The sequence below is a fragment of the Protopterus annectens genome, chromosome 12.part0 (assembly GCF_019279795.1).
Source record: "Protopterus annectens isolate FY-2018-M chromosome 12.part0, PAN1.0, whole genome shotgun sequence".
In the NCBI taxonomy this organism is placed as follows: Eukaryota; Metazoa; Chordata; order Ceratodontiformes; family Protopteridae; genus Protopterus; species Protopterus annectens.
The window spans coordinates 251896691-251921155 of NC_056746.1; the positions used below are offsets into that span (position 1 = coordinate 251896691).

General features: G+C 42.4%; 1 protein-coding gene across 1 annotated transcript in view; it reads left to right on the top strand.

Moving 5' to 3' along the window:
• LOC122816155 (histone lysine acetyltransferase CREBBP-like) overlaps nt 1-24465 on the top strand; it is a 171503-nt gene that overhangs the window by 1221 nt on the left and 145817 nt on the right. Inside the window, exon 2 of the mRNA XM_044088910.1 lies at nt 442-588. Coding sequence (XP_043944845.1) covers nt 442-588 — 147 coding nt within the window. The remainder of the gene's footprint in view (nt 1-441; nt 589-24465) is intronic.

Genomic DNA, 24465 nt, shown 5'->3' on the forward strand with positions numbered 1-24465 from the left:
TTTAAATGTGTGTGTGTGTGTGTGTGTGTATATATATATATATATATATATATATATATATATATATATATATATATATATATATATATATGTATATATACACATACATACAGCCATGTATATGTATACTGGCTGTAGGCATGGTGTGTCCTGCAAAGTCTCATGTTTCTACAAAAAGTATCCCGCTTTGGGCTTTTAAAAGGCAACAGCCTTATTTATTAAGTATAACTGAACACCTCTTCTCCGAAAAAAAAAAAGCATTTTTAGTAGAACCATTGTAGTAGCCCCTCTTGAGGGCCGGCTGGAGGGAGCTTCTGAGTACAGAAGATCTTCCAGGTTCAAGTTCAGATTTATACAAGCAATAGCATAGTATTTTCCAAGTTGATTGTCAGGCTTGTTAAACAGCTGGTTAACCATTCTTTTCTTTCTCTGATTATTTAGCCCACTGATGAATGATGGCACAAATACTGGCAGTACTGGTAACTTGGGAACAATGCCAACAGTAGCACCACCTTCCAGTAGCGGTGTGAGGAAGGCCTGGCATGAAGACGTCACTCAGGATCTCCGCAATCACTTAGTACATAAACTGTAAGGCTTTAGATTTCACCTTTCACTACATTACTTGTATTAACTGCACTTTCTACCTTTTAAGCAAAGAGCATTAGAAAACAGTTGCACTATAGTACAAAAGTCACAAATCAGTCTCTTGTCAGTTTCTTTCTGATCTCAGGAGGCTTTCATATTTTTGATTGATTATGGTGCAGCAGTTAGCGTTGCTGCCTCGCAACAAGAAGGTTATGTGGTTTGATTCTCAGCTGGGGTGCCTTCTGTATGGAGTCTGCATGTTCTCCTTGCGGTCGCGTGGGTTTTCTCCTGGTGCTCCGGTTTCCTCTCGTATTACAAAGACGCAGTAGATGGATTCGATGCATGTGAGTGGTACTGCCGCAGCAGGGGTAGCCACCTGACGGTGTAAACCCTTGCTCGAGATGAAGTGATGCACCCCGGCCCATGTGCAAAATGGAAAAAAGGGGTTGATGATGGATGGATGGATGGATTTGATAATAAGAAACCTGTGTTTATAAAGATAACGTGCATAGGTATCATTTGTAATTTTTCTTGCCATTCCATTAATTCAGAGGCATAGTCGAGTCATTAAGCCATATTGAAATGTATTTTTTAAGTAAAATTTGCCATCTGTAAAGATATTCTCTGTTTAAGCAAAAATATGGACTGCAGTTTGAACTTTGTGTCTTTTAGAATGTTGTCCCGCTTTTCAGGAGGTATCTGTGTTGGGAAGTGCAGGACTTTATACGTATGATTCAGTTTGGTACATCATATGTTGTGATAATCATATTAAGGCCTGTACATCTGCCTGCTGTAGTGACAGTTTGTTTCTTTAAATGTATTTGCAGCAAGAATTAAAAAAATGTGTTGCACTTCTGCTTGTTTTAGTATGGAAGTCACCACAGCACCATTCTCTGTATTGCCTTGCACTTGGTAATACGTGGGTATTCAATGTGACAGTAGTTAATTACTTTCTGTAATACTTACTGTAATGTTAGGATTATGTTTGGAGGTATTGAAGTTAACAGCTTTGGAGTTATTTGTGTAAGCATGTGTGCCCCTTAAAGGATGCAAGCATAATTTGTATCATTGTTTTCCAGCTTATTGTACAACAAAGCAAGTTATAGCTGTTTATAGCACAGAATGTGTGAAGATAGGTGAAGGCTACCAGCCTAGCCAGATATAATTTTGTAGATAATTCTGTCATTTGTAAATATTAATATAAGCCACAGGCTTGTTCTCTTAAATGGGAAAAATGGTGTTAAATGTGGAACTGCTAAAATGTAAGAATAGTGCACTCTACTGTAAGAAAGCTGATAAGTCAATTCTTTGATGTCAAAACTCGGAGCCGAAATGGCTAGATAAAGGCATTCTGCCTATTGTTTTTTGAGGGCAGAGTTAATGGCTAGAATTTGCATGTATAATTTCTTTTATTCTCTGGTTCTTGTCCAGCTGCAAGATCAAAGGGGCTATTAACATCTGAGAGTCTGTTAGTCTGGGAACCAGAAAGAAATTATGTAGTATGAAATTAATCGGGTACTGTGTTATCAATTTAAGGACAGAAAGAAGGACTGCATTTGTCTTGAACATACATCTCACCACTGTGCCTGTGTCTGTATGCAAGTAGGATTTTAGAACTGTGTTTTCTCTTAGATATAGCTAGGAAATAGGAAGATTAGACTAGTTTGTTTTTATGTGATGTCAGAACTTTTCTACCGTATTATTTTAAGTATTTCTCTGTTTTAAGTATTTCTCTGTGATCTCTGAACTCTTGACTAGCACTGTGTAGTAAGAAGTATTGTCTTGTGTTTTTATAATTTATTATTAAATATTTTTAAACCTTTCAATTGTGGCTGTTTGTATAGAGATAATTGAAGCCCTAAGAGTACATTGCATGTTTATAGTGATACTCTACGGAGTCACTCCAAATAAGTCTTGACTGTTCAGTTGCACTTACCATTTGGATAATAATATTGCGCAGTATAATTGGACACCCTTTCATAAGGGCCTTTGAGTAACTGATAAATATTAGCGGGGTGGTGGCAGTGATTTCTACCATATAGTCTAGGTAAAAGGGGCACAGCTGGAGAACCTGTGCCAGTCTTCACCAGAAGTGTCTGTGTGGTTGTATAAACTCGTATCTGTGTGTGTGTGTGTGTGTGTGTGTGTGTGTGTGTGTGTGTGTGTGTGTCAGGTACTTGGGCAGGGAAACAAAGCACTGGCTGGACAGAGAGGGTGCTGGAAGTTTTAGCTTGCCCATTAGGCTGAGATCTGGACCCTATAGCTGTGCCAGTGGGGAGTCTTGTTGGGGACCTGGAGAGAAAGGGAGAAACCAGCCCCAGACTGACTGTGATCTCTGTGTTCTCTTAAGGGAAATTGTACTTTACTGTGTGTGTATTTATTATCCTTTCAGTATATGGACACCCCTCACTGGTGTTAGTGGTGAGGATTGAGGCTCCTTGATTGCTAGGCCAGTGCACAGGCATCACAGCATGCCTATAACCCAAATTGTATTAAAGAACCAGATTTTATGTGGTTAGTTAATTGCTAAAGGTAATTTCATAGCCAAAAATCTTGGGCAAGGTAACTCATTTGAGTTTTCTGTCTATTTTCTATTAAGTCTTTTGAGTTTTGTTTAGTATGACAACAAGCACAAGTACAAGAAGATATAAACAATGTATATTGACTACTCAAAATTAAAACACTACACCATGTTTCATTAATAACAGCTCAAGTTTTTCATATTTTTTAGTAAAGGAATAGACGCCATTTTTGTTGTGTACAACTTATTCTAAATCTCCAGGATAAAAGTGTCAGTCCAACTACTGAAGGTTTTTTGTTCTTAACCTTTTCTTCACAAGACATGTTGTCTTCCTGAAGTAAGTTTATTGCACTCCTTCCCATGAGAAATGTCTGCTTTATCATCACCTTATGCATATCACATTACTTTAGGTTCTAATTTGTTGAACAATTTCTGATTAGTGAGGCAGTTAACATCTGTATTGATTTCCTGCTTTAGTGATGTTCTGTCATGTACAACAATCTCAGTTCTTAAAACTTAGTACACTTTAGTGCTTTGTGTGATATTTCATTTTAATTAATTCCATTATTTTTAAACTTTTCTTTAGAACACGTATAATATTGTACATCTACCACTAACTGAGGCTGTTCTGCCTTGCCTTTGCTAAAAATTGTCAGGTTACTCAACTGGACTTAAGCACAAGCAAATAAAATAAATATAAAATAAACTTCTATTAACTGGTAACATATTCCAGTGAAATGAACTCCTCAAGACCCAAATGTTTTTAAGGTGTGGAGTATATTGAAAAGTGGTGAACTTGGAGTTATGCAGACGTATTTCTGATTCAGACATATTAAAAAAAAATGTTCCATGCATTAATTACATATAGGTATATGCATGAGCTAAGTTAAGTATGTATATATTTATAGATATACAATTTTTAACCACAGTGTTATATAGACTAATGAATTGGATAGCTCTTGGCATATATTAGATTTCCTTTTCATGCTTTGTGCAGCTGAGCAGCCTTGTTCCCCTGCCAGTTGTGCATCAGTGAAGAATTCGGATCAGTCTGTATCTTTTCAGTGTTGCCACTAGAGGACATGAGTGTGAGCCTCAGTTTATTTATTTCATGCTGCCACATGATTAGCACCCGCTCCAAGTTCAGAAAATTTTAAAAATATGTAATTTGTAGAGTTCTTTTCATTTTGAACCCATTTGCAATTTCGTACTTTTTTTGGTTTATTTTATTCAGAAATTATTTTGTAGTCCTTGTGGGTTTTTTTTCCTCATTAGATTTGCCATCTTAGAAAGCTTGTGTTACTTAAGTGCATATATGCCCAGAAATGGTCATATAAGCACTTTTTATATGTGGTTTACATTGTTCCAAAATAGAAGGCAAAACATTGAGAATGTTTATAATGTTTTCAGTTGGTTGACTTTATACTGACTGGACAGAGGTCTGAAAATGCATCTTTTCAGTAGGTTTGTCATCTTTACATAAAGATTACTGACACTGACCTTCAATATTCCTCACTGCCATCTTTTGCTTTTGTACTTTTTTTGGCCCCCAGACCCCTTCCTCGTTATCATAGGTTTTAAAGAGAGTGAGATGAAAGTCAGGGAAATCTTCTTAACTTGCTTCCCATGGTTTCTGACTAGTGCACTGCCAGAACAAGGACTTCAGTGCTTGTTCATGGGTATGTGCATGACATGTGTTTATACACTCATTTAATAAGGGATTGAACAGACAGCACCACAGTGATGTAGTTCATGGCAAACAAGGTGGAACTCATTTGTACCTTCTTTGGAGACTAACAGTGTCAAGCATGGATGCTGGCTCAGGAGTCCAGATTGACCTTCAGGGCATCTATATCCCATCTCAAGAGAATGCATTTGCAGACTATCTGAGGAAATCAGAGGTGTAGATTTCTGTAAGTGGATGCTAAATAGGGATGTATTTCTGAATATAATTCAGACGTGGAATGTGCCAGAAGTATCCTATTTGGCTTTCCAGAAAGACAAACCACTAAGCAAATATTGCACCAGGTTACCAACTGTCGGAGGCTTGAGGAACAGATGCCTTCTCCATAAACCCATCAAGTCTATTTTTATATGCCTTTTCTCCGGTACCCTTGTTTCCCAATGTGTTACAGAAGATTAAGAAGACAGTCCAGAAATGTTATTGGTGCTGTATTCTAGCTGAGAAAACAGTTATGTCTTGACAAAAATCAAAGTTATTGCAAGTCACTGTTGCAATTTTCCAAACAAGTGAGTTATCACCAGCGACATCAAGCTGGGGTACTAAAGCTTACTGTTCCCTCGGTCATATGTCCGATGTGACCTCCTCTCACAAGCATTGGGGTATATAGATGGACATATAAAGTTACATTCTCAGACTGTCTCACTGCCAGCCTGAACACAGGTTGCGTATCCATCAGACTGATTTGTTGTTTGGTCATTGGTACCTTAGCTTCCTTACAGATAAGTGCCGTGTTGGAGAACCTTCATTTACTTGACCTATTTTGTATTCTGTATCTGTATTCGATGCCAGCTATGAGGGGTAAGTGTAAGTGTAGTAGGCAAATCCCATACAAAGATCTGCATATCCACTGCCTGTTCTGCCTAGGCTTGGAACATGACTACAAGGCCTGTTCCATCTGCCAGTCCTTTGTTTCAAAAACTTTGTAATCCCATTTGTTTTCGCTTAACACTTTCTTGGAGACTCAACTTCTAAAGTGTTTGCCTACTCGAAGATGGCAGATCCCTCTTCCTGAGATGTACCTCCCCCTTGAGAAAAAAATCAAAAGGCCCAGACTGGATACTCAATCGACCTTTTCTGATTCTGACACACCCTTTAAGGTTCCAGAACCTGTGGTACATCCGACTCCACCTCTCTTGTTCTCTTCCAAGATCCTGGTGGAGGCCAATATGGCATCGGAGGGCCTTATGACTGAGGAGTCAGCTCAAGGTGTACTGCGGAACTGAGTTGTATGACTTTGTAAACTACTTGGAGACAACAACAGATTTTTTTGAGATTTAGGTTGACTTATTCTGATAGCAGTATAGATCCCCTAGATGTTTGTTTTAACTGGAAGTGACCATGAGGTAAGTGACACCATGTTATATAGAAATGACTGTTGGCGTAATACGCTTCTACCCTATGATAGCATGCATCCTAGGCATGTGTTTGGTGATATACCTAAGGGACAATTCTACAGAACATCTGGGCTATGTACAAATGAAATGTGTTTTAAACAGAAGTCACTAGAGTTACAGAAAGGCAAACAACTAAGCAAATATTCATGCTGATGTAAAGCATTGATATGATAATAAAGCATGCTTTTCATGAGAGAGGCTACAAGGCTGATAAAATAAATTTAGCTTATCAGGAGTGTGCAAACAAAAGACGAACTAAAGCTAAACCTTGGTTTTCTGGTGACACAACTGGCTACCATAGTACAAGGACCCTGAGACAACCCTTAAGAGTAACTTTGAAATATAGTAACAACGTAAGAGATATTTGTGATATCATCGGGAAAAACTGGGGTATATTACTTACAAATGATAAATTAAAAGAAATTGTAACTCATAAACCACTGTTTTGCTTTAAATGAAACAAAAACTTAAAAGATCTACTATGTGATGAGAGATCCAGGAGCTGTACCAATAATATTACACGTCGGGGAACTTTCCCATGTAAACGTTGCAAAGCTTGCAAGTATATTAGAACAATTTACTTATTCATTCTGTTACCAGTAAACAGTACTCACTGGCATCATATGCAGATTGTCATACAACCGATGTTGTCTACTTAGCTCAGTGCAAGGACTGCCATTCGTTCTATGTAGGTAAAACCAACTAAATAAAAACAAAATAGAATATTGCAACATTTATCAGCAATAGGTACAGGTAATACCCACAATGATTTATATCAGCATGAATGGGCATACATTTGATGTTTATGGTGTTACAGATTGTTATCCAGGAGAGAGGGTGATCTAGGCAATTTGACAGAATACTATGGAAGTAAATGGATTATAGAGATGTGTGCACACAGACCACCTGGGATGAATGGGGTTATTCTAGTTAAACCTGCCCTCAAGATGAGGAGGGCTCAATATTGACTGTGATTCTATACTAAATGTGATTCACTTTATTTGTGAATTGTCTGATGAAGGGTACTTCACCTGAAAGCACTTATGTTGAGTGTCTTAATAAATAACTGGTATTTTACAGTGTGGTGGTTCGAATTTTGTTATTTTTATCATATCAAAAAAGAAAAAAAGTGTGAATCTTCTCCTCCCCATTTGGGAGAATGGATGGACCTTTTCAAAGGCCTGCTCAAGACCATTATGGTCCTGAATCCTCCTTTTGTTTTCTGACCATCCTCCTTCTCCCACACCCCATAAAATTACTGTGGATTTATCTTCTTTTGAAGCGGAAGATACCTCTGACTCTGAATTTTCCCTAGCATACGTCTCTCATACACACTCCCCTGTCCAAATCCCATCTGATAATGAAGACTCCATTTTTCCTACTCTCCTGTTGAAGAAGCTTAATTTGGATAAAGAGTTATAAACATATGAAACATTTTGAGTGGAAGTCACAGAGTCCGGTGGCAGATGGCAGTCAAAATTCCAGAGAGAACACATTAGTAGGAAAGAGATGATTACCCTCGTTCAAGCTCTTTCAGGTCTTCTCACATATTTGGAAGCGAGGTCTTCTGTGAGTATTCACAGACAGCATGACAGTCATGTGGTACATAAGCAAGGAGGCACCAGAACATACCAACCTTGTAGACTTGTGCAGAGGGCCTGGAACTTGCCACCACGTCCCTACTCGCCATATAAGTGCCATTACAGAACAGTGTGTTGGCAGACACATTAAGCAGAGCCTTGAGGGACCCTCATGAATGGACCCTGATCAGACAAGTCATCTTGAACATTCTTCACTATTGTGGTATACTTCAGATCCATTTTCCTCAGAGATCAACAAATGATTTCCCCTCTTTTTGCATCGGGAACGCTTGCCCTTCTGTCTGGAGAAGTTCCTCTATGCTTTCCCCATAGTACCTCTCCTTCCAGGGGTTCTGCTAAAGATATAAACAAAAAAACAAAAAAAACCTTGTATTATTATTCAATGCATTTTGGTCAAGACCTCACCGGTTCAATCTTCTGGTTCATCTAGCCAAGGGCAAACTCTACAGACTGCCACATCTGGCATACCTCGTCACTTAGAAGAAAGGATCATTACCTCATTCCAGTCTGTCATCCCTTAGCCTAACCTTGTAGATTATAAGGGTCTGATTCCCTTCAGGCACCAGTTATCAGAAGATGCAACTAAAGTTCTCCAAGAAAGAAGGAGACCCACCACTTAAATCCTACATAGCCAAATTGAAGATATTTTCTTTCTAGTGCCATAGAAAAAAAACAGGATCCCAACAAATCGGAAGTACTTTACATCCTAAAATGCCTGTGTGACCTCATGGATGCAGGTTTGGCCTACTCCTCCCTTAAAGACCACCTCTCTGCCATGTCTACCTGTCCACTCTTCAGCCTTCCTATTATGCCCAGTCTCTTAAAGGAGTTCTGCATCTTAGACCACCAAAGAACCCCCTCCTTGAGATATCATGTTTTGTGCTGGAAAAGCTTGCAGAGCCTTCCTTTTGAGTTAGCAGCCTCAGCAAATCTCAAATTCTGCTCCTGGAAGACTATTCTGCTTGTGGCTCACTTTATCTAGAAGAGTTACAGGCACTCATGGCCATTCCTTCTTTTCTTTTTCATAAGGACAGAGTGACCTTAAGGTCTAACCCTTCCTTCATGCCAAAAGTAGTGAATGAGCTGTCTCTGAACCAGACCATCAGTCTTTAGATGTTCACAGACAGCTGAGGTTCTATTTGGACAAGACCAGATCCGTTCATAAGTCTGATCAACTGTTTTCTCACTTATAAATTCAAAGTTGGGCCCACCGGTATCTAAGCAAACCATTGCAAGATGGATCTCCAAGTCCATCTCCTTTTGTTACTTTTCTGCATTTCAAACCCTTGCCCTCATGCTCATTCTACAAGGACAGTGGCATCCTTTGTGGCCTTCTACAAAGGAGCAGATGCCAGGGCCATATTGGAAACCGCCACTTGGTCTTCTATACATACTTTCACTATACTAAACACTACAAGATTGGTGCCCTTTCAGAGCTCTGGGTGACCTTCACTAGGTCAGTCCTCACTGGTCTTTTGAACAGTTCCTTTATCAACTGGCCAGTCCCTCTTAAGTTCCCTTTGGCTCTTGGAATTGACCACTTGTTTGGAATACTGCAGCAGTGTTTTCAGTCAGGACATGGTACAGTTGTGTAAGAACTTATTGTAACAGTAGCTGTCCTGCTAATCACTGTTGCAGTATTGCTTACCACCCGCTTTTCCCTTTCCCTTTTACTTGGGTACCTTTTTTTCTCTCTATATAGCCCTTGTTCTTTCTTTTTTCTAACCTGTAGCAAGACACTAGGACAGACTGGGTTCCTTACTACTATATGCTTTGCCTCTGTTTTCTGACCAGTCACTTTCTCAGGGATCTTCAGGCCTCTGGCTTGGAGATTGAGTGTAGAATCTCAGACATACGTCTGCCTATATACCTCCTATGCTTGTGAGCTGAGGTCATACATTGGATGAACAACCTAGGGAAGGGAAGCCTTGCTACCCCAGCCAAACATCAGCAGTGATGACCCACTTGTTTGGAATACTGTAACAGTGATCAGAAGAACATTTATGGTAAGTTCTTACACAACTGTACTTTCTCTCTTCTTCTGGACCTAGTAAAGGCAGATACAATTGTGTTGTTATTAGCTTGGAAAGGGTGTTCGTTAGCTCACCCCATCATGAAAATGCTAAGTGAAAGTGTGGATGATTTGGTGCTCACCCCTTTCAGGCACAGGCTTTCTGAGGATGTGCTGTGCATTGCGAGGGAGTCTAGAAAGCCTAATGCAAGGAAATCACATCTAGATAAGTGGAAGAGGTTCACCATCGGGTGGCTTGGCAGAAACTAGTACTCCTGTTTGGCCCTTGTGTTACTAGTTCTGACCTGTATGTCAGACTTCTACAAAGCAGGCCTATCAGCATCTTTACTTGTGCACCACTTGATCCACTGCACTTGTTGCAGTTGGCTGTTAAGCAGTTCCAGAAAGGGGGGTATAATATTTGAAACCACTAAAAATAGAAAATGACTACTGTGGAGAACTAAACTTTGTCTTGAAAAAAGATCGTCTTGCCCCCCTTTCTGGACAGATGCTTCCTGTTCCTTAAACCTCTGTCTTGGCTGCTTTGCTGGTGGCACTAACCACTGCTAGATGAATTTCAGAGCTGCAGGACCTCATGTAACAAGCCCTTTTTTAATCTTTCATGGGGCAGAGTCTTCCTAAGGACTAATTCTTTGTTTATTCCTATAATGGTGACAGAATTAACCCAAAGCAGGTTATTCTCTTCCGTATATTTATCTTTTTGTTTTTATTTATTATTTATTTTATTTTACATTTGTTTACCGGGAAGGTCCAGCTGGGCAGTTGCCTGTTTTCAGTGGAGGCCCGGGGAGAAATGCTCCAATAAATGTCAGTAGAGAGTTAGGAAGCGAGAGTCCTGCACTCACTAGATGAACACACACAGCTGAGATTTGATTTGGACAGAACAAAATGCGTTAGGAATGCTGACCAGTTATTACTTTTGCTAAGGACAAAGAGAATAAGCCAATTAGCAAGCAGCCCATATCAAAATAGATAGTACCTTACACCTGCTTCTTTTATTCCTTTCATAGTATGATTATTCTGGGTCACATTAGATCACATTTTACAAGAGTCGCTTCTTTCTGAGAGGGGTTAACACACAACTTCTTTTAAGCAGCAACTTGGTTTTAAGTACACACTGTTCCAGAATGTATAACCTGAAGAGTGTGTCCAGGGCCAGGCCATACATTGCCACTGCAGGGCCTGTTGTTTCCTGCCTCTTCCCAAGACCATCCACCCTCTTGTCCATAAGTTGTTGGAAGTCTTCTGCAACAGTAAATGTTGTAATGAGTATAGTGCAGTTGTTTTAGTTTACCTTGACTGTAGAATATAGTCATTATTAAAATGCCACCGACTACCATTTTCTTGGGAATTGATGGGCTCTGTACTCAAGTCACCCAGAGCCACCTGGAGAAGCAGTTTTGAGAGGTCTGTGGTTGAGGTTTGTACCCTCCTGGGGACTGGTTTAATCCTGAGTGGGTTGTACGCTGGAACCCTTGTGTTGGATTCCTGTAGCTAGGCCAAGAAAGACCAGAAGATTAATCCAGTCAGTATCTCTTTATGCCACTGATATTCCAGTGGGAGAGAGAATCTGCTGAACCGTGAGGAAAAAGGGTGTGACCTGCTGTTGGGCTTCTGCGTCAAGAATCCCTAAAGGAAGTACTGCAACAGTGGGTCTTACACGATCCTGCCCTTCCACTTCAGTGTAAGGATGGGTAGCTACGACAGCTGTCATCCTTGCACCTGCCTAGCTTTCCGAAGCACAAAACTCTTCTCTCACTCCATTAATGCATCATAGTTCTCCACCTCCTCCATATCTCATTTGCAGTGGATAGGTAGCAGCTGCATGGACCTTCCGAAGCTCACAACTTTCTATATTGGTTGTCTTCTTCAGTTAAGTACTGCAGTTTCTTCACTTTTGTTAGGAGTATTTAGTGCTAGGCTATGTGCTATTCTAATGTAGTGATCTCATTTACCTTTTTTGCTAGTGTAGTTTTTCTTCCCCACTCCTGGGCTGGGGCCTAGTGCTTACAGCTGCTAGTTTCTCTTTTAGTTCAGATGTTTCAGAAGGGTAGTGTTGGAGGATTTCCTTTTAATATGGAAAAGGAAGAGGCCACAGGTTTTAAAGTGTGGCAGATGTGACCATACCCCCCCCCAACTCTAGTATAGAGACAAACTTTGGTTTGTGTGCCCTGGGGTGGAACACACACACACACACACGCACACGCACACGCACACACGCACACACACACTCGGAGTATACTTGTCACACCTTTGGGTCTAGAATGCTCTAAGAGAGGCACAACAAACTTATTTTAAGAGTGCTTCTACCAGTTGAAGCTTTACACATGTTGAAGGAAGATCAAAAATGTTTGTGAAAGGGAGTTTGTCTTCAAGGCTTTTCATGGGCAGAGTCTTGACTCAAGCAAGCTTATAGAGTTTTACAACTTCTAGTCATGGTTCTGCAGGAGTCTGCACTCAGGAGGAGACTGAACAGTCTCTCTTCTGAAAGGGTATTCTCAGTTGAGGCCTTTCTCTTCCTTGTGTCTACATTTGGACAGGTCTCTCCATAGCCCTTATCCCCATCTTGATGGGGGCAGGATGATGATGGCCTTCTTGAAGGTTCCAACTTTGATGGGCATAGTCTCTAGTTTGTCTGTTTCTAGAAAGACTCTCTCCCACTTTTGTCTTCTGCTTCTTTCCCAGACCCTGGTCTGTTACCTGGTGTTTCAGAGCAAGCAGTGCTCCCATAGACCTTGGCATTGATGTCAGTGAGACCTCTTTGATACCCCCATCCATACCAAGTGTCATAGTGTGGGTCTTCCACAACTCTGTGCATGGCAGGCCTGCAGGACAGATGGTTAAGGAAGACTATTTCTAAAAGCTAATTTTTTCTTTATTTCAGTCTCAAGCTGACTTTGTCTCTGTGTCCTTCTCCATCAGAAAGGAGTGACCAAGTTGATGTTTAAAACCACTTATAATAAAGCCATTCAGGAGATCCACTATATCAGAAAGGATCTGGAGTTTATTCAGAATGTTTTTATGCCAGGAAAACAAGGGACTTCAGATCCATCTTTGATTTAAGTAAACTAAGTCAGTATAGAACAGAAACCAAATTATGGGTGGTCACATTGCATTTGATTTTTCCATGTCTGCAGGAAGGCAATTGGATGTGCTCTTTAGTCTTCCAAGAGACCTACATTCATGTCAAAATAGCTAGGGCATCCAGGAAGCTTCTGCATTTCTAGATAGGAGCCAAAGTTATTACTTCTGAGTTTTCCAATTTTGTTTTTTCCATACCACCCATAGTGTTTACCAAATGCATAATAGCAGTGGTGGCTTATTTAACACTGTGGAGGATCAGAGTGTTTTCCTGGGCTGATAAATGGCTTCTAGGTCTCTGCACAAAGGTATCATTGATGTCAACTGTGATAACTGTTGCAGTATTCCAAACAGATGGGTTTTCACTGTTGATGTCTAGCTGGGGTAACAAAGTTTAACCTTCCCTGGATTGTACATCTGATGTATGACCTCAGCTTGCAAGTGTAGGTGTACACAGGTGAGTTTGAGTGTAAATCCTCAGGATATCTTTCTGCTAGCCTGAATGCTGGTCTTGCATCTGTTGAACTGATCTTCATGTCGTCGGTAACATAGCTACTAAAAGACAGATAGTGCCCCACTGGGGAATGTTTTTTTGCTTATATAAATTGTTTTGCTCTAGCTGTGTTAGATGTCATGAAAGGAAAGTGTGAGTGTGGTAGGCAAATTCCCTACAAAGATCTTCCTACCTAGTGTCTCTTCTGCCTTGGTGCAGAATATGACTGCAAGGCCTTCTCTATTTGCCAGTCTTGTATGCTCAAGACCTTGTGATCCCGTTTATCTTCGATCATCACCCTATTAGAGACCTGGTGTTTGAAAGGTTTAACTGACTCCAAAATGGTGGATGGAGTCCACCTCCTATTGGTGTACCTCCATCTCACAAGAAAAAACTCAGAGGCCTAGGCCTGACACTGTGTCTGCCCAGTCTGATTCCAGCTCACCACTAGGGTTACAGAGCCGCCCCCCCCCCCCCCAATACGTCTAACTCCATATCTGATGTCTTCTTTTATGGCCCTAGCTGAGGGCTGGTATGGTGTCTGAGAGTCGTACTACTGAGGAGACCGCATGTACTGATAAGGGGAAATAGATATTCATCATTTTGGAAGGACCAGAATGCATCCTGTAGATTTTAGTCAAGAAAAAGATTCCTGAAAAGTTAATTGAGGTACATCAGGGGTCTGAGCTGGCCTGCTTGGTTCAAGTGGATGTCATGCCAGCAAAAAAGCATCAAGAGAAGAGGAGTGGATGGACCTCCCACAGTGGGTACTGAAGGCCATTATGGCCCTAAAACCACCTTTTTCTGTCCCCAACTCATCCTACCCCCTCAGAAAATTACTTTTGATTTGTCTTCCTCAGAAGAGAAAGCTGCCTGACTCTAGCTGTTCTCTGGCTTACGGTCTTAAATTCACTCCCCCGATCAAGTATGTTCAGATGATGACTCCATTACTCCTGATTCACTTGTGGGAAAGGCTTCTTTTGTGTTGACTATATTAAACGTGCTGGAACGTTTTTGAGTGGGAGTCTAGACACATTTCAGATGTCCAGCAAAGGTACTGCAACCTCTTGGGAAGTGGGCACTCCTGCCCTTTCACCTGTCCCTTTGGTCCTGAAGGCCTTTTGGATGTTTTCTAGTCTATTTTTACAGCTACTGATTCACAGTCCCCTGCTCCCCAAAAACCAAACAGGTTCTACGAAGTGCCAGGTGAGCTTATGTTCCTGCATAAGAACCCTGTGTCAGACCCATCTGTAATGTCTTTTTTTTTCTAACAGGCCTTCTAAATTAGAGAATGAAAATACTTTCCCACTGCTGAGGTTGTACTGCCAAACAAGAAAAACAGCAAAAACAACGGCAGACAAACCACCTAGGCTGAAGCTACAAGCGTGGTGTTTGTAGATATGAAACCTGAAGCTGGGTAATGCTATCCGCAAAAAATAGACCGAAGTTCTGTTTAAAAATAGGTTTTAATGTCTTCAGGGTTAAAAATGACAATAAAAGTCCCTTTTCTTTCACAAACGATCAATCTGATGAAGATTGTTTTGAAAATGCTTATAGTTTGTGAAAGAAAAGGGACTTTTATTGTCATTTTTAACCTTGAAGACATTCAACCCTTTTTTTAAATGGAACTTTGGTCTATTTTTTGTGGATAGCGTTACCCAGCTTCAGGTTTCATATCTACAAACACCACGTTTGTAGCTTCAGCCTAGGTGGTTTGTCTGCCGTTGTTTTTGCTGGCCTTCTAAATTACTCCCCAACATCAATGCCCTTCCTGCAGATAAGGACAGTAGAGCCATGAGTAGATGGGGGAAAAACGTCTACACTTCCTTTACTCTGGTCTTCAGAGCTACTAACTACCGCACACAGATGACCAAATATCTGTTGTCCATCTTCAGCACTTTGAACAAGGCAATGGTGGATTCTCAGGGCTGCGATTCCAAACAACAAATTCGGTCCCTGTTTAATCAGGCCTTTCGGGTGATCTGGCACAGTATAAAATGTAGATATGATGCTGTGGAGGCCTCTTACAGTCAGCCTATGCCAGAGGATTTTGAAGCCAAGCTTAGTGAATTACCCTTGGACAAGAATCTTTTGTTTGGCCCATAGAAAGCCAACTTCGTTTTTGCCTTGTTCCTTTAAGTCTTTAAATACGAAAGACTGTGGACAGATTCTGCTTACTTCTGTACCCAGATACCAGAGGAACTACAAATTCAAGCTCCCTTTGTTAGAAAGGAATCCAGACAATTCCAGAAACACACACAAGAAGGCACCAAGGAAGAGATTTCCAGAGAAACTTGAGAGAGAGATTCCGGATCTGAAAAGCATTCCACCTCTGAAAAGTTCCTGTGACTATCTTCCATGTAGTTCCCCCACCGTTGGTCCTGTCCTGCCCCTCTACAAAAGACTAACTCAGTCCATTTCTGAATATTACCATGGATACAGCAACAAAAGCCAGCATTCAATTTTCAGTGATTTTTAAAAAAAAAAAAAAAAAAAAAAAAAATAGCAATGCAACAAAATTTCTGCTTAGGAAACTTTATTCTTCCATACAGCTACACAGCCTTTATCAGTGCATACTTCCCCACCATACCCTTCAACAATTTATATACCCAGCCATTCAATTTGATTGGCTAACTGTAATTGATAAAATTACATTGAATAGGAATAAGAAGGGAGGTTGGCGTACTATTGTAGATGTTAAGGAAAAGGGCTGGATTATTAAGTTGGGGGGGGGTTATTTTCCCCAGGACTTAATGAATCTTTATAGCTAGCCAGTCAAGTTGAAGCATCTGGTGTGTAAATTGTTGAAGGGTACTTTGGTGATTATGCACTGATGAAGGCTATGTAGCTAAAATTGGTATGCGAGAAATAAAGTTTCCTAAGCAGAAAATTATTGTGTTTGCTGTTTTTTCATCACTGAAGGTTGAGTACTGGCTTTTGTTCCTGTTTTGTGAGGTTGTGGATTCTTCAGCCACGCACCTTGCCACACTTGCATGAACTGTTTGGTTTTATGGTGAAGATTACCATGGATCAGTGGGAGCTTTCCATCATAAAAAAGGGTTATTTCATGTCTTGGATGGAACTCCTTTTGTGAATGATATCCCCCTTCCTTCCCATGTCCAACTACAGCTTTTTCCACCTATCCTCCAGGATCTGCAGGCTCAAGGCACAAATAGAACCAGTGCCTACCAAATTTGTAGATAGGAGTTTTTAGTCTGAACCGTTCCTAGTTCCAAAAAAGGATAATGGACACCTGTTCCTAGTTCCAATAAAAGGATAATGGACACCCATACTGAATCTGTGTCTGCTAAACACTTTCCTAAAAGTGCCAACTTTCGAAATGCTCTCCCTACAGACTCTTGCCTTTTATTCTTCCTCAGGCATACCTAGTGTTGCTAGATCTAAAGGGTGCCTATCTGCACAATCCCATTTGCCCCTCGTGCAAGAAATTCCTCAGGTTCTATACTGGCTCATCTAACTGTTTACTGCTTTGTCTTTTCAGCTTTCCACAGCCCCAAGAGTGTTCACAAAGTGCTTATCGCCAGAGATGGCCTTTTGCTGAACACAAGAAATTCAGATTTTCCCATACTTGTATGATCTGCTGATACTGGCTACCTCACCTCTTGCAGTTGGGGTTCACCATTAGCTACAAAAACTGCTCCCTAATGTTCCTGTGCTGCAGATCGGACACCAAGATGATGCAGGCCTCCATGCCTTAGGAGAAAGTGAAAGTGCAAAGCCTTACAGCTTACTTCTACTCCATTATTCCTTTGACACTTGCTCAGACAGGGAATTTCTAGGAGCCCTGGGTTTCGTGGCAGCAGCCATTCCAGTGCTCTCTTTAGCCAGGTTGCATATGAAAATAAAAATTCAATGGTACCTGAAAACAGTGGGGTTCCACCACTCTCCCCCTTTAGATATAAAGATTCTCCTCCTACCTTGTCTCCAAAAAAGAGATCTCATGGTGGATGACCCAAGGGAATCTCAGTCCAAGGCTTCCCTTCAATACAAATACCCCAACTCGAGATTTACACAGTTGCCTTGGATGAGGCCTGGGGGACCAGGACAGATATCCACAGAGTCCAGGGCAGGTGGAAGCCCAAACTCAAGAAACAGCACAGTAGCCTGAAAGAGATGAGGGCTCTTATTCCATCACTTCAGGTTATCTCACACGTGGGGAAAGCGCGCTGAGTATTCACAGACAACACCACTGTCATGTGGTACATAAACAGGAAAGGAGGTACCAGATCATACCAGTTTTGCAGACTAGCTCAGACTGTTTGGGACTTAGCTACCCAGAAAAACATGTCCCTTCAACCTGTGAACATCCCATCATAGGACAATGCTCTAGTAGATTCACTAAGCAGGTTCAATAAAGATTCTCATAAATGGACCTTAGACTGATCCTTCTGGACATTCTACACACGCGGGGAACACCTGAGATGGACTTGTTTACTACAGAGAGCAACATGCAATTTTCCCTATTTTGCACCAGGACTCCTTCTGGACCTTCTACACACGTGGGGAACACCTGAGATGGACTTGTTTACTACAGAGAGCAACATGCAATTTTCCCTATTTTGCACCAGGACTCCTTTCCCCTCAGCTTGGAGATCAGATGCACACTCCTTTTTAGTAGACAGGAAGTTTTCTGTACTTCTTCCCACACAGTATTCTTAAGGTCCAGAAAGAAAAAAAATTGAATCTTACTGGTGACTCCTTTTGGCCAAGGCAGCACTTGTTCCCCCCTTCGCTCTCACCTACCCAGGGGCATTCACCACAAACTACCACACAAGCTTGATCTCATCACATAGCACAAGGGATCACTGCTTTATCTGAGTCTGTCATCCCCAAAACCTATGCCTATGGATGATAGGACTCTGATCCCTTTCAGGCACCAGTTTTCAGAGGATGTACTTTGAGTTCTCCTGTAGGCAGAGAGACCCACCACTCGAAAATCCTACTTAGCCAAATGGAAGAGATTTTCCTTCTGGTGCCATTGCAGCAGTCAGGATCCCATAATATTAAAGGTTCTTCTTTCACTAAAGTACTTGTATGAACTAACAAATTATAGTTTTGGCATACTGTTCCATCAAAAGTCCACCTGTCAGCCGTCTCTGCCTATCTCATTACAACTGTTATGTCCAGGCCTGAGGTCAAACAATTCCTAAAAGGGGTATTACTACTAAGACCCCCAATGAAGCCTGTGCTCTCATCATTGGGACCTCAACTTTGTACTGGAAAAGCTTACTGTGGCACCATTTGAACCAGCTGCTTTAGCAAATCTCAAATTCTGCACCTGGAAAACTCTTGCTACTGGCTCTCACGTTACTAGGAGAGTCTCAGAAATGCAGGCAGTCATGGCCGTTCCACCCTTTATTTTTTATAGGGCTAGGTGGGTTAACCCCTCCTTCGTACCAAAAATGGTGAACGAGATGTTCCTCCAACTCTCTAGATGTACAGACACAGCTGAAATTCTATTTGGATAAAAGTAAATCTATTTGTATGTCATATCAACTGTTTGTCTCATTTATGAACTCCAGAGTGGGACAGCCATCTGTAAATCCATCTCATTTTGTTACACCATGACAATCCCTTGCCCACCTGCCCTGAAGCTCACTCTACCAGTGCAGGAGCATCCTCAGTGACCTTCTACAAAGGGTTTGATGCCAGGATATTTCTAAAAGCTGCCAGTTGGTCTTCTGTACACTCTTTCAGTAAGCACAAAAGAATTGATACCTTTCCAACATTCAGAGCTGCCTTCGCTAGATTATTTCTTTCTGGATTCTTGGGCAGTTCTTCTCTCCTCTAACCATTGTCCCTTCTGTTCCCTTGAGCTCTGTGAATCATCCATCTGTTTTGAATACTGCAGCAGTGATGTCAGTCAGGACATAGAACAGTTGTGTAAGAACTTACCATAACAGTAGATGTTCTTCATGTTGCACTGTTGCAGTCTTCACCTGTGAGTTATCTCTGCTGTGGTAGCCGTCTGTTGGCCTGAATACCAGAGTTGATTTTTTTTGGGTCGGCTGCTGTCACTTGTAGTCTGACGTTGGGTCATCAGTGCTATAAAACAAGGTGGCCGATGTCATTACACCAGTCTTTCTTGCTGTGGAGCCCGTAGCAGAAGCAGTTCGCAAGTGTGCAGGTCCATAGCTACCTGGGTTCGAATTACAACTGAAAATGTTGAAAGCTAATTACCTGTTGGGGATCCTTTTTCTTGCACCAACCGATATCTGAAAAAGTTAACAATTGTCTCACCTGTGGAAAGCAGATCCCACACCAAGACTTCCATTCGTACTGTGTCATTTGTTTAGGCCCACACCATGACATCCCCTGTTGCCATTCTGTGCCCTCATTAACGCAAGGACCATTCATCGTAGAGCTCTTATTGTAGTTGGGTATTTTTGTCTTTCGTCTTCGCATTCCGAAATGGTTTCCTTCAGCCAACAATCCATAGACATTCTCAAAAAACGTAGAGATTAAGATAGAGACAGACCACACAAGGCTAAGCCTTCCGACAACTTTACCGCTAAGTAGGTCGTCAGTTCTCCGGAATTTAGTGAGGAGCTTTTGCAACTCTGCTGATGCCCGACTTGATATCTACACAAGCCTCTACCAAGACCCTTTCGGAGTCTGGTGTGCCACAGAAATCTTTTTCGTCTTTTGAGCCTTTGGCCGTCTCTGCCTTGTTTAGGTCCGGAGCCGCGACGCAGGCACCTGCTTCCGAGGAGGCCTCTTGCACTACCAAATCTAGACAAAAAACGACGTCTTCTCATCAGACTACCATTTTTCTCAGACCAATGGATACTCTTAGGCCTAGAAGCCAGGCCACTACTGGAAAATCTCTCTCTAGCCTCCATTTTGCTCCTGCTCCACCACCCCAAGCCCAAATGCTTAAAATGGCAAAGGATCTTATCTCCCTTATCAGGGGTAGTCAGGCCACAACTTCTAAAAGGAAAAGACACCCTTCTCCTGAAATTATGACTGAACAGGATTCTGAGGAATCTGATTATTCAGCTTTTGAAGAGGAGCAACAACCTCTGACTGCTTATGAGGATTCAGATGGAGAGGAATCCATTCCTTCTGCCTTCCCACCAGAAGACCTTTCTTTTGGGGAAACCCTTCACACCCTCAGGGAACATTTCCACTGGGAATCACAGGATTTCCCTCATTCTAAGAAAAGACCAAGAGTTTCATGACCTGCCCCGGCACAGACCCCTGGCCACCCCCCCCCCCCATTTTAGAAGTGGTGGATGATGTTTTCCATGAATCCAGCTTAGACCCTGACACCCTCCCTCCTGCTCCCAGTAAACCTGACAGGTATTACAGAGTTCTGGATTCTCACAAATACCTGTACAGAAATCCTGCTGCAAACCCAGAGGTCACTACACAGGGACCTAAAGGAGCTAAGGCTAGTTCTGCCAAGAATCCTATTCCCTCTGACAAGGATTCCAGATCTCTGGACAGATGGGGTAAAAAACTATACACCTCTGCAACCTTGGCTATAAGAGCAGTCAACTGTCCGTTCCATATGTTAAAATATCAACAACACACTTTGGAACTATTAAAGCAAAATATTTCAACCTTTCCTAACTGTGCCAATTCAAGAGGTAGCACATTTACTGCACTCTACTTGTCAAGTGGCCAAACACTCATTATACTGTGGATATGATGCCTTCGAAACCTCAAGGAAGGCAGTAGTGTTAGGATCTATCATTAGGAGACATGCATGGTTGAGGGAACAACCTCTCCCTGATCATGTCAAGTCTAAATTAATTGATGCACCCTTGGATAAAGACCGCTTGTTTGGACTAAAAGCAGAAGAGGTGCTTAAAAAGATGGAAGACAAAGCAAAATCTATGTGAACAGTAAAAGATTTCTTTCAGGTTCAACCTCCTAGGTTCAGCAGGAATTTTCCCGCTAAGCACTGGTCCTTCCCTGCACCTAGCAGACGGGGGCAAGGGAAGCCCCGCAAGGACAGACCACACAGGCCCCTATCCCAGGGACAGCAGAGAACCAAACAGTGGACCACTTCTGCCCCAAAGCCAGGAGTTCTAAGCTTTCCTTCTATGGCAGAAATTCTCAATGACTCTCTCTCCCCCCCCTGCCCTCCTTTCACTCACCTTAAGCTAGGAGGAAGGCTCTCCCTCTGTAAAGAAAATTGGCTTTCTGTAACAAACGACCAATGGGTCTTAAAGATCATTTTTCAGGGATACAAATTCTCTTTCAACGAACTCCCAATTCCAAGAGGATACCTAGATGTACCTCCAAATCAGTGGGCAGAGGCATTGAAACAGGTCCAAACTCATATCCCAGGGGCCATAGAACATGTCCCCTCAGATCAAACAGGCAAAGGCTTTTATTTCAGACTATTCCTTGTTCTCAGAAAAGAGGGCACTTGGTGCCCCATCCTGGATCTATCCATTCTGAATACGTCCCTGGTGGTCCCCAAATTCAAAATGCTAACTTTGCAGCAGCTGCTGCCTATGCTGACAAAAAATGCTTGGTTAGCAATCCTAGACCTAAAAGATGCCTACCTCCACATCCCCATAAGAGAATCCTGCAGGAAATTTCTGCGTTTAGAGCAGGCTCACAACACTTTCAGTTCTGTGCGCTACCCTTTGGCTTATGTACTGCTCCCAGGGTATTCACCAAATGCTTAGCCCCGGCCATAGCATTTTGCAGACGGAGAAATATACAGATTTACCCTTATCTGGATGACTGCCTCATTCAGGCAGAGTGCAAAGAAAAGCTGCTCCAGGACCTCCTCTTTGTCAAAAGCCTCCCAACTTCCTTAGGGTTCACCATCAACGAGAAGAAATCAAAGCAAACATGCTGGACACAGCATACCAAATGGCCTTCTTATCCCCAGAAAAGCAGAGCTTTCTGCCTCTCTACTTTACCCAGCTGGCTTCCAAAAGTCACCTCACTACGAGGAAGTTCTGGCATGCCTTGGGGTATATGGCATCTTGCATCCTTCTAATTCCTCTGGCCAGGCTTTACATTAGGAAACTTCAATAGTATCTAAAGAATCTTTGGTATCGGCGCACTCAGTCTCTAGAGACCTTTCTCCCTCTGATCCCCTGTATAAGGGCTGAGTTTCTCTGGTGGGCAGGGGCCTGTGCCAAGAACAAGGGTCTTCCCTTCTTCCTCCGCCCTACTGGGCAGACTATCACCACCAACACCTCAGACAGTGCTTGGGGCACTCCCCTAGCAGGCAGGTGCACCCAAGTTCCTTTGGGATGCTCAGCACCTACCCTTACATCAACCAGAAGGAAATGATGGCAGTGCAAAATGCTTTGACATCCTTCAAACCCCATCTCAGGCCAGGAGTTCTCCTTATCAAAACAGACAACACCACAGTAATGTGGTACATCAATAGAGAGGGAGGGACCCATTCTTTCCCTCTGTGCAGGCTAGCCATGAACATCTGGCTGACAGCATCCTCCATGGGATTACACCTTATTGCCAATACCTACCAGGGATCAACAACACCCTAGCAGACCACTTAAACAGAAACTTACTGGACCCCCGTGAATGTCAGCTCCACAGAAAAATCTTTTTGCAAGTCACTCAGGAATGGGGAACTCCGGAGGTGGATTGCTTTGCTTCGCACCTCAACCACCAGTTGAAAAAATTCTGTACTAGGGAGTATCACCACCTAGCGTGGAAGGTGGATACCTTGACCTTCCCTTGGAACTCCCTCTTTGTGTACGCATTCCTTCCTCTGCCTCTTCTTCCCAAGGTACTGATCAAGCTAAGGGAGGAGAGACCAAAAGCCATCCTCATTGCTCCAGATTGGCCTAGACAGCATTGGTACCCCTTACTGTGCAGCTTGGCATTACAGCCTCCCAGGCAACTTCCCCTGATCTCAAACCGTTTGACTCAGGTGTGTGTGTGTGTGTGGGGGATGCTGCACCCAGACTTGCAGACTCGCAATCTGTCAGCATGGCTAGAAACAAACAAGGGGCTCCTGTTAAGCAAACAGGTCCAAGACATTATCACAGAGGCCAGAAGGCCAAGCACCAGAAAATCCAACGCAGGGAAATGGAAAAGATTCTGCTCCTGGAGCCAGTCCAGATGAGGTGGCACCTCACAACCTTCTATCCCTCTTATCCTGGACTACCTAGCAGAGTAATGGCCTCTCCTCCTCTTCTATTAAAATCCATGCCTCAGCAATTTCATCTCATTTCGATACAGATCAGCCCCTGTTCTCACATCCTTTGATAAATTCCTCAGAGGGGCTTCTAATATCACACCTCCCAGAAGGCCACCCATGCCAGCCTGGGACCTGAATTATGTTTTGGAAAAACTAACCTTACCACCCTTCGATCCTGCTACTTTAGCTGAAGTGAGATACTTCTCCTGGAAGACTGCTTTCCTACTAGGTATCACCTCAGCCAGAAGGGTTTCACAACTTCAGGCACTTGGCTATTGAGCCCTTCATCATTTTCCATGCAGACAGGGTATCTCTGAGGACTAACCCTTCAGGAAAACGGACCAGCTTCTTGTTAGCTTTGCCCCGGGGTAGAGGGGAATTCCATTTCAAAACAAACCATTTCCAAATGGATATTGCACTGTATCCATTTCTGCTATGGATTACATGGGAAACCACCCCCAAGTCTATTTGTACCCATTCAACTAGGGCAGCCTCCACTTCCACAGCATTCCTCAGAGGAGTTCCCACCAGGGACCACTTGGAAGCTGCCACCTGGTCCTCTGTCCATACCTTTACAAAGCATTACCACCTACCTCTTTTCTGGGCAGGGTTTGCCTCTGCAGTTCTGTCAGGTATGCTGACCCATGCCTAGGTCTCTAACTAATCCTTCCACCCCTCTCCTCAGCTTTGGAATCTTCCCACAGGTGATGACTGCAGCATTGAAACACGAAGAACATAGTACAGTTGTGTGCACTTGCCATAAATGTAGATGTTTGAGTGTATTCACTGTTGCAGTCTTGGTTTTCCTCCCTCCTTCTCCCTTATATCTTCTTTCCTTAGGGAGACATAAGC